At 43.7% G+C, this 14,360-nt stretch overlaps 1 protein-coding gene across 3 annotated transcripts in view; it reads right to left on the reverse strand.

Moving 5' to 3' along the window:
* The window catches only part of PPP6R1 (protein phosphatase 6 regulatory subunit 1), a 69,933-nt gene that overhangs the window by 28,178 nt on the left and 27,395 nt on the right, over positions 1 to 14,360 (reverse strand). For all 3 annotated transcript variants that reach the window (XM_075839924.1, XM_075839922.1, XM_075839923.1), the window contains 6 exons: positions 13,885 to 13,950; positions 9,065 to 9,177; positions 5,714 to 5,827; positions 4,423 to 4,591; positions 2,990 to 3,142; positions 2,748 to 2,882 (listed from right to left, as the gene is read on the reverse strand). In XM_075839924.1, coding sequence (XP_075696039.1) covers positions 2,748 to 2,882; positions 2,990 to 3,142; positions 4,423 to 4,591; positions 5,714 to 5,827; positions 9,065 to 9,177; positions 13,885 to 13,950 — 750 coding nt within the window. The remainder of the gene's footprint in view (positions 1 to 2,747; positions 2,883 to 2,989; positions 3,143 to 4,422; positions 4,592 to 5,713; positions 5,828 to 9,064; positions 9,178 to 13,884; positions 13,951 to 14,360) is intronic.

Here is a 14,360-nt window from a genome sequence, read left to right on the forward strand (position 1 = left end):
TAACTAAAAACCTACAAGAAGAAGGAGTCTATGAACGAATTGCATATATACTGACACATGTGACATAGTACCATACCAAAGTCTGTATAGCTTACTTACTGCCGGACATCCACTTTTCCATTCAGTGGCAATCATCTGTTTTTAATGAGTTTTTTTTATATTGTATTCAATAAATGTATATATTTTACATTGACACTGGTGGTTCATAAACTCCTTTTTCTTGTAGGTTTTTAGTTCAAACATCTAAAGAAGCCAGCCCAGTTCTAGTACAGCACTCTGTGTGAAAACCCCTTTAAAAGATATGGAAACCTTTGACATGGGGAAAAAAAAATCATTATTAGAATATATATATATATATATATATATATATATATATATATATATATATATATATATCTATCTATCTATCTATCTGCACTAAGTTTCAGGCTGCATTTTTAAGACCCCATTAAAGTCAGTTTGCAGCCTGCTGCTAGTTTCAGACTTTTATGTGGTTGTGTCCCTCCTAGTAATACATGCTGTCTATGACTCCCAGATGCAGCTACCTTTACTACCGTGTTTCCCCGAAAGTAAGACAGTGTCTTACTTTCTTTTTATCCCCAAAAGCCCCACTATGTCTTACTTTCGGGGTATGTCTTATATTGGAATAAAATTGTCGAATTATTTTTTTTCACAAACTTTATTTAACTGTTTTACTTTTTTTTTTTTAGTCCCACCAGGGGACTTCACTATGCGATGTGCCGATCGCATATATAATGCTTTGGTATACTTAGTATACCGAAGCATTATTGCCTGTCAGTGTAAAACTGACAGGCAACCTGTTAGGTCATGCCTCCGGCATCGCCTAACAGGCAGATGCTGAAGGCAGACCTGGGGGTCTTTGTTAGACCCCCGGCTGTCATGGAAACCCGACGGCGACCCGCGATTTGTTTGCGGGGGCGCCGATCGGGTGACAGAGGGAGCTCCCCCCTCTGTCAAACACATTAAATGACGCTGTCACTATTGACAGCGGCATTTAATGGGTTAAACTGCCGGAATCGGCGCGCGCTTCGATTCCGGCAGTTGCAGCAGGAGCCAGGCTGTGTATAACAGCCGTGCTCCTGCCGCTGATCGCATGGGTACGCTGTCAGTACCCGCGCCATCACAGGACGGATATATCCGTCCTCCTGCGCGAACTAGCAGCTGCTGAGGACGGATATATCCGGGGGCGGCGCGGAAGTGGGCAGGAGGCGGCAATACCCCCGTGTTTCCCCGAAAGTAAGACATATGTCTTACTTTCGGGGTACGGCTTATATTAGCCGACCCCCCTGAAACCCCCGATACGTCTTACAATCGGGGGTGTCTTACTATCGGGGAAACACGGTAGCTCTCATCAGCACAGCTTCATTCCTTTACTGCGTTCTCTCTACACTATAATTCCCCATCTGCTTTCCTCCCTGTCTAATCTGTGTGATCTGCCCTCACAAAACACTTGTATGTTTCCCCCGCTCTCCTCACTCTGATCTGCCAAGTACAACACCTTCCCCTCCCTGCTCCTATTTCCAAACAGAGGAGGGAGGGGAGAGCAGATGAGTTCGCCCCGACAGACACAGTTCTGCCGATTTATGTCAGGCAACCAGCTAGGTGAAGGAGTTACACAGGCACTCTACAGGAGGTAAAATAGTAGGACATTTGAAATGATTTAGAAAGTTGCTTAAAAGGGGTTGAACTACCAGAGCAATTTATCATTTATCCACAGGATAGGTGATATGTGTTTGATTGCTGGGACCCCCACCGCTCAAGAGAACAGGGATCCCGAATCCCCCTGTATGAACGGAGCGCGCGCAGGTCACTCATGCGCACTGCCGAGTGCTGTATTCGACTATCTCCGGCACTTATCACCTATCATGTGGATAGGTAATAAGTTGTTGTGGTGGGATAACCCCTTTAACTTTGCATTTAGGAAGCAATTGAGCAAAAAAAAAAAAAAAGGTTTCAGTGCAATTGTGTACATAACCTTTAACACCATAGACAATAAACTACTAAATGTTACAGGCTGTAACTGAGTCGTTTCCAAAAACGAACCCCCACCCCCCCCCCTCAGAGTTCTTTACTTATTAGTTGAAGCTGGACCTCAGACTTCCTGCTCTGCCCAAAACACTTCATATGGAGATCCCTCTGCTCTCTTTTATATCATTTTTCCTGCTTTCTGGCCCAAACACAGGATGAAGTAGATAAAATGGAGCAGAGAGCTCCCACTATTCCTTCTATTTGCAGAATGTATGCAGGGGGCAGGCAGAGCAGGGGACATTTGAGGGGCCGCCTCAGCCAATAGCTGCAGAGGAAACGTTATTTTGGTGACTTCTCCTGTACAGCCCAGTATCATGAAGCAGTTATTTTTGCATGTGGTTTTAAGGACCTGTAGTGTACAGGTCGAGTGGGGGCCTATTTGAATGCTCTTTTCAATACAAAAACGATTCTCCAAACGATTTTGAGATAGGATTTTTTTTTCGCTGAGATATTTAACGTTAAAGTTAGGATTACCCAAAATGTACCACGCGGAGGTCGCACAGTTGGATTTACATCTCATCGGGGTGCGAGATTAATGTGGGTCCCCTTGCCTCTCACTTTTGTGCGTGTGTGCGTGTGTTCCAGCCAACCAAAGCAAGACCGAGGACATGTATTATGTGTATAAAAAAAAAAAAAGAAGGAATAAAGCATTTACATTACTAGCCGCTTTACAAGTCAACATTTTTTGACATTCTTACATATTTGACAAGCAAGTTCTCCTCCACGTTGCTCTCGTTGGAATCTTCGATTGAACTTGCATTCAAAATTGTGGCGATACAAGCCTCAACTTGAGTGTGTAAAAAATTGTTGTACATGTACTTGAAGTACAGATTCTGAAAAAGAAAAACAATTTAACAAGGTGACAAAAAAACAAAGTCTGATTTCCTTATACATAGTCCGTTACACAGCACCAAGTGAGGTTCTAATAAGAGTAACTTACCAGCATGGTGTTGATGGAATCTAGTTCGATCAGTTCTTGGTTTAAAGCCCTGTTGTTTGCATTAACCGTGCTGGCAAGCAATTTCACCACATGGAGTCGAGTATTTCCTAATGGTGGATCGAGCACACCCCAAGTGGTCTGCAAGCTTTCCTTCTGGGGGAAAAAATATATATATAAAATTATATGGCGCAAGTTTAAATAGAGAAAAACTGGCATAAAGTTGGAAATTGCATCTAGGACAGGGATCCCCCCCCCCTCCCCCAGCCATGGTCCCGCCAGCTCTTAAGAAACTACAGCATGCAGCGGGCAGTACCACTGTTCTAGGATATTGCGGGTAAATCCACTTATACCGTATGTTTGGTATAGAAGTAATAACTTTGCAATAACGACAATATTGTTGTTTTTTTTCCTGTAGAATAAATACTTTCAGTTCCTGCTCACATGTAAAACTTAGTTTGAGTGATCATAGCGATAATCACCCAGGGTAAATGCTAAAAAATATGGTTTACGGTTGATGAAAATGGATCGGTATGCAAATATCACTTGTCAATGTAAATGGTATTTTAAGACTTTTCCTATTTAACTGCATTGCTAGAGTTATTGAATTTGCGTTTGAAAACGATCCTTGTATATAAAATAGTAGAAACGGGGTAACATGTAAATCTTCCACATGTAAAGAACTTGAGGCAGCAGGGGATCGGTAATCAGCGGTTAATAAAACCGGATGTGTGAAGCCCTTTTCAGTTTTGTGTTTAATTTAATAATCTGGAGTTAAAGGGCATGTGCATTTCTGTAAACAATTTTTTAATTTTTTATTGCTTCAATGCATCCAATTTGCAAATGGAATTAAATTACAGATAGTCTTGATTAAAATGAGCCTACCGTTATGTGGATACAGCACCTATGCAGGCCTGGGTGTCTCATGGCTACAAACTACAAATAAGGCTTGCGTACAATCAGATCCCCTGCAGTCATGTTTAAATCCTTGACGTAAGGGGCAGGAGGAGGGGAGGAATATATGGCTGCAGGATCAGGCTACACATTATATTTGAAATATGCAGAACATATAACCATTGTTAAATGGACACAAGACAAATAGTGAAGTAGAAGAACGGGGGGCATGTAATCTTCCATTTACAAAAGGTCAAATAATAAAATAATTTGTTTGACGAGTTTTAATTTCCAGTTAAAGGGGTTTTCCAGTCCTAAAAAATGGATGGCCTATCCTCAGGATATGTGATCGGTCTAGGTCCAACTTCCGGAAACCCCGCCGATCAGTTGTTTTGAAGGGGCCGCAGCGCTTGTACGAGGGCCGATTCCCCTTGATTTGTTGTACTTGCTCACTGTGAATCCTCGACACACTTGTAGCGGCGGTTCACAGTATTACAGTCTTTTCCCATTCAAATGGAGTAGGCATTTGCTTCCAGTTTTACCTTAGGAGGATCAATGAGAAGCTGATGAAAGTCCTTTAAACTCTGCTTGATGGCCAACAATGTGCCTAAGCTGGCTTGGGTATTGGAAGAAGAATCTATACCAGTAGGATTAATCTCCAGCTGACCCTCTAAATTACAGTAGAAAGCATTCAACCCTCCGAGTTCAGCTCTGCAAGAGAAACCACACATTTATTCACATGAAATACATTACTGTGAATAGAGACATTTAAATTACTACGGTTATTTCTCTATTGCATTAGGGCCTTTAAGAGGAGAAGGTGTTATTTTTTTCTGTTCTCTATGTGATACACACGGATTTCAGCGGTCTGTCACTTATTTGGCAATGTGCCGTAGTTTGAGTATTTAATAGTCATACTTGCGGCGCGTGGCCAATGATGCAAGCCACATATATTCATACCGCCGTTGCGAATTTACACTTTTTTCCCTATCACTGTGCATAGGATAAATAACTTTATATTTCAATCGTTTGAATCACTACACGGTTACCAATTCTGGTTTTTTTTATCGCATGTAAAAAAAAAATTGCGAGTGTATAGATTTATATTGTTTCAAACTTTATATTTTATCATTTTTAGACCCACTAGGGGACTTGAGCATGCGATGTACAACACCCTGCAAAACGTATGTATATTACTTATTTATAGAACACACCGTGTTGTCTTTGTAACATCATATTAAAGGCTATGTACACCTTTAAAAGTTTTTTTTATTAAAATGTATTGTGATTTTAAGCACTTTTTGAATTTACTTTTATTTTTTACGATACAGCTTCTATGTTTCCTGTATACAAAGAAGCTGTAGTATTCTCTCCTAGCCGATTCTGTCTTTCCATCTGAACTGACGGCTGTGTGTGTATCTGTCACGCTTGATCCACCTAATATTGATGACATCTAACGTAATGAACTTAGATGTGATAGATAAATAGGTGGACCTCGTGTGTCAGACACAGGATAAGCTCTCAGCCGAGTCATCAGTAAAGCGGAACTGATGAAACCTGCCGAGAAAGAAAAATACGGCTTCTATGTATACAGGATAGGGTGATAGATGCCACGATAAATTGCGACCGCAGCATCTAAGTGGTTATGCAGGGGTGGGGCTCCAAGTGGTTAAACGGCTGGAATCGGAGATATCTCCGTCCGTGGTCAGAGTAGCGTACCCGGCTCCATACATACACCGGTGACATCCGCTATACATATATGGCAGATGTCATCAAGGGGTTAAGGGCTAGCGTTTAAAACCAAAACATGATGCAGATAATGACAAAATTTACCTTGGCCTTCGAGGTTCCAATAAAGTCAGAAGTACTAGGATACCATTGACAATCACAGACTCGTTCCGATCGCCTTCAAACATGTTGCTCAGAAGCTGCTGAATAGTCTCCTGTCTGTGTAAAGAAATGAAGACCCTTAAAATGATCTATAAAAAAGGATGGTGAACATGATCTACAAGATATGTAAATCAGCTAAGAAAGAAAATCCTGCACGTAAATTATGACCGAAGACAAATATGCAAATTAGAATAGAGGGAGCAAACATAAGAGTGGCCCATATCTCTGGAATGGGGGGTCCAGGAAAAGAGAAAAACCGTGCTGGAATCAGGGGGACAGTGCTATTAACCCCTTAACGACATCCAACGTAATAGTACGTCGTTGTCGTTAAGGACTTAAAGAGGCTCTGTCACCAGATTTTGCAGCCCCTATCTGCTATTGCAGCAGATCGGCGCTGCAATGTAGATTACAGTAACGTTTTTATTTTTAAAAAACGAGCATTTTTGGCCACGTTATGACCATTTTTGTATTTATGCAAATGAGGCTTGCAAAAGTACAACTGGGCGTGTTTAAAAGTAAAAGTCCAACTGGGCGTGTATTATGTGCGTACATCGGGGCGTGTTTACTACTTTTACTAGCTGGGCGTTCTGACGAGAAGTATCATCCACTTCTCTTCACAACGCCCAGCTTCTGGCAGTGCAGACACAGCCGTGTTCTCGAGAGATCACTCTGTGACGTCACTCACTTCCTGCCCCAAGTCCTGCATCGTGTCGCACGAGCGAGGACACATCGGCACCAGAGGCTACAGTTGATTCTGCAGCAGCATCGGCGTTTGCAGGTAAGTAGCTACATCGACTTACCTGCAAACGCTGATGCTGCTGCAGAATCAACTGCAGCCTCTGGTGCCGATGTGGCCGACACGATGCAGGACCTGGGGCAGGAATTAAGTGACGACACAGCGTGATCTCTCGAGAACACGCTGTGTCTGCACTGCCAGAAGCTGGGCATTCTGAAGAGAAGTGGATGATACTTCTCGTTAGAACGCCCAGCTAGTAAAAGAAGTAAACACGCCCCGATGTACGCACATAATACACGCCCACTTGGACTTTTGCAAGCCTCATTTGCATAAATACAAAAATGGTCATAACTTGGCCAAAAATGCTCATTTTTTTAAAATAAAAACGATACTGTAATCTACATTGCAGCGCCGATCTGCTGCAATAGCAGATAGGGGTTGCAAAATCTGGTGACAGAGCCTCTTTAACGCAACACAGCGTACTGATACAATGTGCTGTTGATGCGGGCTCAGAAGCTGAGCCCGCACCATCGCCAGTTGGTTTCAGGTATATATTACAGCAGACACCCTGCTGCATGGCCAGGACTGGAGCTAGGCTCCGATCCGGCCGATTAACCCCTTAGATGCAGCGCTCAAAAGCGAGCACTGCATCTATTGTGTTACCTAGCAGATCAGAACCCCGCAGTGAAAATCACAAGGCTTCCAGCCACAAAAGAAAGATTGCGCAGGCTCAGAAGCGGAGCCTGCGACATCAGCCGCCGGTGTCAGCTGTATGTTACAGCTGACACGTGCTGTAAGGGAAGGGAGCTAGCGCTGATCCCTGTCATTAACCCCTTAGATCAAAAGCGATCGCAGCATCTAATGGTTTGTAGCGATCTGCAGACACGTTTGATCGTGAAGCTGCTGATCGTTACTATGGCAACCGGAGGCCTAACAATGGCCTCCTGGTCTGCCATGTACGATAGGTCCTGTCCCTGGGTGAGGCCTAGTAGGCTAACAGGCTTACTGTCAGTGAATGACTGACAGCTCTAATGCATTGCACCTCCCTTCTAAGCCCTGCTGTGGGTCCAAACAGCAGTTTATTACCACATATGAGGTATTGCCGTAATCGGGAGAAATTGCTTTTCAAATGTTGGGGCCTTTTTTGTCCTTTATGCCTTGTAAATATTGAAGCTTTCTATATTTTATTGGAAAAAATGATTTTTTATTTTTACATCCTAATTCCCTTAAAGAGGCTCTGTCACCACATTATAAGTTCCCTATCTTGTACATAATGTAATTGGTGCTGTAATGTAGATAACAGCAGTATTTTTTTATTAAGAAAAACAATCATTTTTAACGGAGTTATGACCTATTTTAGCTTTATGCGAATGACTTTCTTAAAAGACAACTGGGCGCGTTTTACTTTGTGACATTGTCAGACTATGGTTGGATTTCCTACAAATCCAGAACTTTTGCCAAACATAAGAGAATTCGAAATTTTAGACCATCGAGTGACTAACCCTTTCACTGCCAAGAACATATACATCAGGAATTAAAAAAGGTTCTTGCGACTAGGTTATTAGGGCAAAAGCTTAGATCTTGTTACTCATTAAAGCCCAATATATTTGGAGCACGGCACTCGTTTGAAGTCGGGGAGCAAGATGAAAAGCTTTATGTCTCTGTAGGGTTGGCGGGGGTTAGAAGAGCAGGTAGATCTCAGCCTGTTACCGTCATTTCTGCTTGTAGAGCCACCAGGTGGATACAGGAACTTTTCTTCATGTTATTCCCCCTGACCATCAGAGACCACATGTGCCTCATGGTTGTGACTTTTGGGGGGGGGGGGGGTTCTACTACAAGGGTGAGAATATGGGCAGTTACACATAAGATTGCCCGATATGCCTAATCAGGACCCGTGACTCGGGTGATTGCAGAGAATTATTTTGGTCTATTCCGATCTGGAGAATTTGTTCAAAAAGGTGCATGTACACAGAGGTATAAATGGCGTGTATGAACTCTGCACATCTCAGACTTTTACCCACAAACATGGAATTTTTTTATGCATTTCTTACACAATGTTACGCTTTGACGCAAAATTGAATGAAGGCGTCCCCTGCGTGTAAAGTGCTGGGTGGCATGTTTACAAAGCATAAGGTTTCTACTATGAGAAAATATAAAATGGTATGGGGGAGAGGGGGAAATCAGCTTTTTTTTTATTTTATAACTCAAGTTTTATTAGTGTAGGTCAAAAGTGTAAAAATTGTTGCGGCAGTGAAAGGGTTAAAGTATTTCTTTCAGCAGGTGGGCTGAAAAGTTTTATAAATAATAAATGGGTAAAAGACAACCTGTATCAGAAACAAACGACCCAATGCATATAAAGATATACAAAACATGTATGAAAAAGTAAAAGGAACTATAATATTCTATGGCCGCATAGGTTTCGTTTCCCGGGTATGATATGAGAAATAATAACAAGCAAACAAACGTGTGGAAAAAGAAAACACATTTCTAGCTTGGTAATGAATGATCGTTATTAGATGATGTATATATTGGGCTAGATCTAAAATTGCATGCCTTACTTCTCCAGGGTAGCCAGTAACTGGTCAGGCTCAGGGCTATCCTGAATCTGGATCATCTGCTCACGGCTCAGACGAATAATATCACACAGGGACTGTGAAGCATTGGAATGTTGCTGAAACAATAAAAACAATCATTATACAAGGAAACACGTACTTGCATGACACGATCTGAAGATGGCGCTACAAACACAAAATGCTGAGGCTCTGCTCACATTTCTTCTTTAGGTGCCCCACATATGCTGGGAAAGTGTGATGTATGCAACTGTATCGCTATAAACTTCCATGTCGAAAAATGTGTAGCGCACAGTACACATAGGTTTGCTTTTTTGTGGGATAGCTCTGCATTATAACGCATAGGTGTCTACAATTTTCAATAGCCTGAACTTAGAAAGACACTTTTGCTGTGCGCTGGGATAATTGGAGCCAAAAGATGCAGGAGAAGTGCCAGGGCCAGTCCCAGCCGAACATATACCAAAAAACGGAATCTGAAGCTTTCAAACTACACACAGATTCACATTAGAAACACATTTCTGATTTGGTTAGGATTTAATGAGAAACACAGTAGTGGTAAATATATATATATATATATATATATATATATAAAAAGATATCAATTATAAGAGATTTTTTGCCAAAACCTTCACTCCTCAAACTTTCTTTTACCCATAATGGCTCTCCCTGCACCTATAATCCATTTCACAGCAGATCAGACCTAGACACAATCTACAGAGCTTTCCCATATTTGAGTAGACGTCAAACTTTTAATCATAAAATCATTCTGTTGTGGCCTGCTACAACTTCAAGTGTGTGTGCGCACGCGCATATGTAAATCTCTGGGATAGATGGGTATATTCCAACCTTGTTGGAACAGTTTAGGGTTAAGCCCTTTTCTGTTCCAGCATGACTGTGCTCCAGTGTACAAAGCAAGGTCCATAAGGCCGGGTTCCCACATAAAGTAAGCGCTGCGGAATTTCCGCCACAGAATCCTAGTAGAGGAAATTTAGAAAATCCCATTCAAGCTGCGGGGGAAAAAAACCCAGTGTAAAGTTTAATAAATTCACCTGCAGTGCGGAATTTAAACCTGCAGCTGGTCCATTTATGCGGATTTCCTTTTACAGGTTTTCCCCAATGAATTAAATGGGGGTGAAAAGCCCGCAACAGAAAGCCAAGTGCTGCAGAATCACAGCGATTCCGCCGCTAAGATCGCAAATCAGGAAAATAAAAAAAATAAAATCATACTTACCCAGAATTCTCTCCTGCTTGCTACAAGCCGGCCTCCTGGGAGAACGGTTCATCCCACATGACTGATGCAGCCAATCACTGGCTGCAACGTCATCTTAGGAGGCCGGACCACACAGAGAAGAGAGGGAGGTGTTAAGTATGAAAGTTTGTTTTTTCCAGCACTGCTTTCCGCAGCAGGATATTCCGTCCGAAAAAACCACACCACATGGAAGGTGCTGCGGGTTCCAGGTCGGATACATAGCGTATCCGACCCGTGGGAACCCAGCCTAAAAAGGCATGGTTGGGTTGCGTTTGCTGTGGAAAAACTTGACTGGCCAGCACAGGACCCTGACCTCAACTCCATCCAACACGTTTGTGATGAACTAGAATGGAGATTGTGGGCCAGGCCTCTCATCCAACATCAGTGTCTGACCTCACAAATGTTTTTCTATATGAACGGGCTAAAATTCCCCAGATACACTCCAAAATCTTATAGAAAACCTTCCCGGAAGAGTGGAAACTGTTTAAGCTGCAGAGGAGGGACCAACTCCATATTAAATGTCTATGGATTTAGAATGGGATGTCAGAAAAGCTCCTCTTGGTGTAATGTCTAGGTGTCCCAATACTTTTGATCATATAGTGTATATTGCAATACGTAATGTGCAATAGACTAGGCATGAGGCCCAGCACCTCTAACTTAATCAAATATGGTCAGAGGTCACTGCCTCCCCCACCACACAGTGCCCCCACGCAGTCACTGCCTCATCCACACCAGTGCCTCCACACCACACAGTGCCCCCATGCCGTCACTGCCTCATCCACACCAGTGCCTCCACACCACACAGTGCCCCCATGCCGTCACTGCCTCCCCCACCACACAGTGCCCCCACGCAGTCACTGCCTCCCCACCACAGTGCCCCCACACAGTCACTGCCTCCCCCACCACAGTGCCCCCACGCCGTCACTGCCTCCCCACCACACAGTGCCCCCACGCCGTCACTGCCTCCCCACCACACAGTGCCCCCACGCCATCAGTGCCCCCACGCCATCACTGCCTCCCCCACAGTGCTCCCACGCCGTCACTGCCTCCCCCACCACACAGTGCTCCCACGCCGTCACTGCCTCCCCCACCACACAGTGCTCCCACGCCGTCACTGCCTCCCCCACCACACAGTGCTCCCACGCCGTCACTGCCTCCCCCATCACAGTGCCCCCACGCCGTCACTGCCTCCCCCATCACAGTGCCCTCACGCCATCACTGCCTCCCCCACCACACAGTGCCCCCACTCCGTCACTGCCACCCACACCACACAGTGCCCCCACGCCGTCACTGCCTCCCCCACCACACAGTGCTCCCACGCCGTCACTGCCTCCCCCACCACACAGTGCCCCCACGCAGTCACTGCCTCCCCCACCAGTGCCCCCACGCCATCACTGCCTCCCCACCACACAGTGCCCCCACGCCGTCACTGCCTCCCCCACCACACAGTGCTCCCATGCCGTCACTGCCTCCCCCACCACACAGTGCTCCCACGCCGTCACTGCCTCCCACACCACACACGCAGTCGCTTCCTTGGTCGCAGGCAGTTGTCGCACTAAATATGTATATATGGGGAGCGGTTTCTTATGTGCTTCTATTAACTCGCATACTTGGCTACCAACGTGGGACCTCTGATTGGCTTCAGTACACGTCAGAGTGGTGACACAGAGCTCAATTGCCAGCGTCTGATGTAATTTTGGGAGTTTAAAAGGAAGGTGTCATGAAATTTTTTTTTTTATCATATTGCTTTTAGTATGATATGAACATAAATTTGATTTAATGGTGTTCTTGTGTTCTACTTTTTTCTTACTTTTACTTCTCTATGGGGGCTGCCATTTTTTTTTCCTCTCTGTATGTGTTGATTAACGACACATACAGAGATGCAATACGGCACACACATCCCCATAGAGAATGCAAACGAAGCTAGTTAGCAAAGCAAAATCCAGCGCCATTTTCATGTGGACCGGAAGCCGCTGCCGGACAGTAAGATGGCGACTTCCGGCCATATGTTCAAGGAAGCAAAGATGCAAGGAATAGGAGCGGAGGCGGCGGCAGGAGCAGGTCATTTCGGTTTGTGTATGTGATGTGTGTATTATGTTCGTGTGATACTGTCTGATTATCACTGTATCTAATCCTCCTACACTGTGCAGTCTCTCAGAAAACGGCAGCACACAGCGTAGGAGGTTTGAAGATTCAACCCCCTCCTTCTCCTGGCACTAGCCAGAATAAGGGAGGGGGGATTGTGTGAGGACACCAGAGCGAGTGTGTCTACCCCAAGTTTGCAGCATAAAGCAATGAGGTTGCTTTACCACATTGACCATGCTGCAATCTTGGGAACTGCTCCCTCTAGTGACCAGCACATGGAAATGTATAAATTAGAATCGAATTTATAATATTTCCTGACTTGTAAAAAAAAATAAAACATTGTGTAATCACTTAAATAATAATTGTTTAACTAAAAAAAAATAAAAAATTCTAGCGACACATTGCCTTTAAAGACATAAAAAAGAGAACTTTTTCTTATGTACGGTTATTTAACTTTGGTACAGAGTCACCTTGAAATAAAATTCTCTCATGAAACGTGCGCGGATGCCTTTACAGGCCTCAATGACAACTGGAGGGGTGTTCTTGCACACTTTGGTTTGAGGTTGTTCTATCCTTAACCACTTTGAACTGGAGGCATTAACAGAAAGGTAATAAAACGCTCAAATGCTTGTCTCCTGAGGAATTTGAGTTTCAAGGTAATGGTTGATCTGGTGGAAAGGGGGGGGGGGGATGCTCTTTAAACGATTCATCTTTGATCCTCCAAACAGTTTATATAATTTAAGAAGACAAAAGCTGCGTAACTTGAAGGACCTTATTTTACATTTCATATCTAGTATCGGTCCAGAGTTACAACATATTTTCTATTCAGGAGCTCACGTCCCCATCATGTACTATTCTTTTATACTAGTTGTTACTGGAATCAGTCAACAGTGATGACAGATGCAAACTAACATCTTACCTGAGCTATCAAATGGTGTCTGCTGCAATGCATTTGGGCTGACATATCCACATCACACTACTGTACATGACTGCAGAGTATTCTCTGAACAAGACAGTAACCCAGCAGGGGCTGCTGAGAGCTCTGCATAAGAATAGACTGTAAAACATGGTCTGACTAAAGTACAAGGTAAGTAAAGTTCAAATGTTACTTTAGCTGCTTGCTTCTCACTAAAATATTATAGCGGAATGGTTATCTAAACTGCAAGGCTCATGCACACAAACTTATTACAGTTCTGTACAACCCGTCAATTGTATGGAGCTGCGATACGGTTCCATATCCTCCTATAGTCCATACTATACCTCTGTATGCCCCAGATTACACATGGAGGCTTTTTCTGTCATATTCACAAGTCCTAAGCCTGAGTGGCTTGAGCCCAAGTCTTGGCTGCAACACTACAAAGGTCTATGGTGCACATAATTCAGAAGTTGACGTGTCTAGGCACTAAAACTAGTTATGGATTTAATGTTGAGATGAGAAATGCACAAGAATAAGGGAGGGAGAGAATATACTTACATTATCATCTTTTGAAGTCTGGATCATTTCAATCAGCCTCTGAACTATTTTTTCTTCATTAAGCCACTGAGTATAAAAAAATGGGAGGAAATAAGTAACACTATAGTAACAAGGTATAAGAATTTCATCCAATAAAATACGCATTAAGGCTCTAAGCGCACATTGCGCATGAAAATGGTCACAAACGGAGGAGAGAAAAAGCCTGAGCTATACTCTCTCTTAGATTAAACATTTTTCTATACAAATCTTTTACCACATTGTCATTCAAGAGCTCTTCAGCTTAAGAGCTCGGTGGTTTCCCTAACTCCCATAGGAATCAATAGGGAGCGCCGCGTGGCCACCTCTCCATTCATTGCCGACCTGGATGCGGAGGATGCCTCACCACTCAGAGCCTAGACCCGCGTCTATCAGACATTTATGGCATATCCGGTGGCTATGCCATAAATGTCTTAAGTGGGAATACCCCTTCAACACCG

This window comes from Rhinoderma darwinii, chromosome 10 (assembly GCF_050947455.1).
Source record: "Rhinoderma darwinii isolate aRhiDar2 chromosome 10, aRhiDar2.hap1, whole genome shotgun sequence".
NCBI lineage: Eukaryota > Metazoa > Chordata > Amphibia > Anura > Rhinodermatidae > Rhinoderma > Rhinoderma darwinii.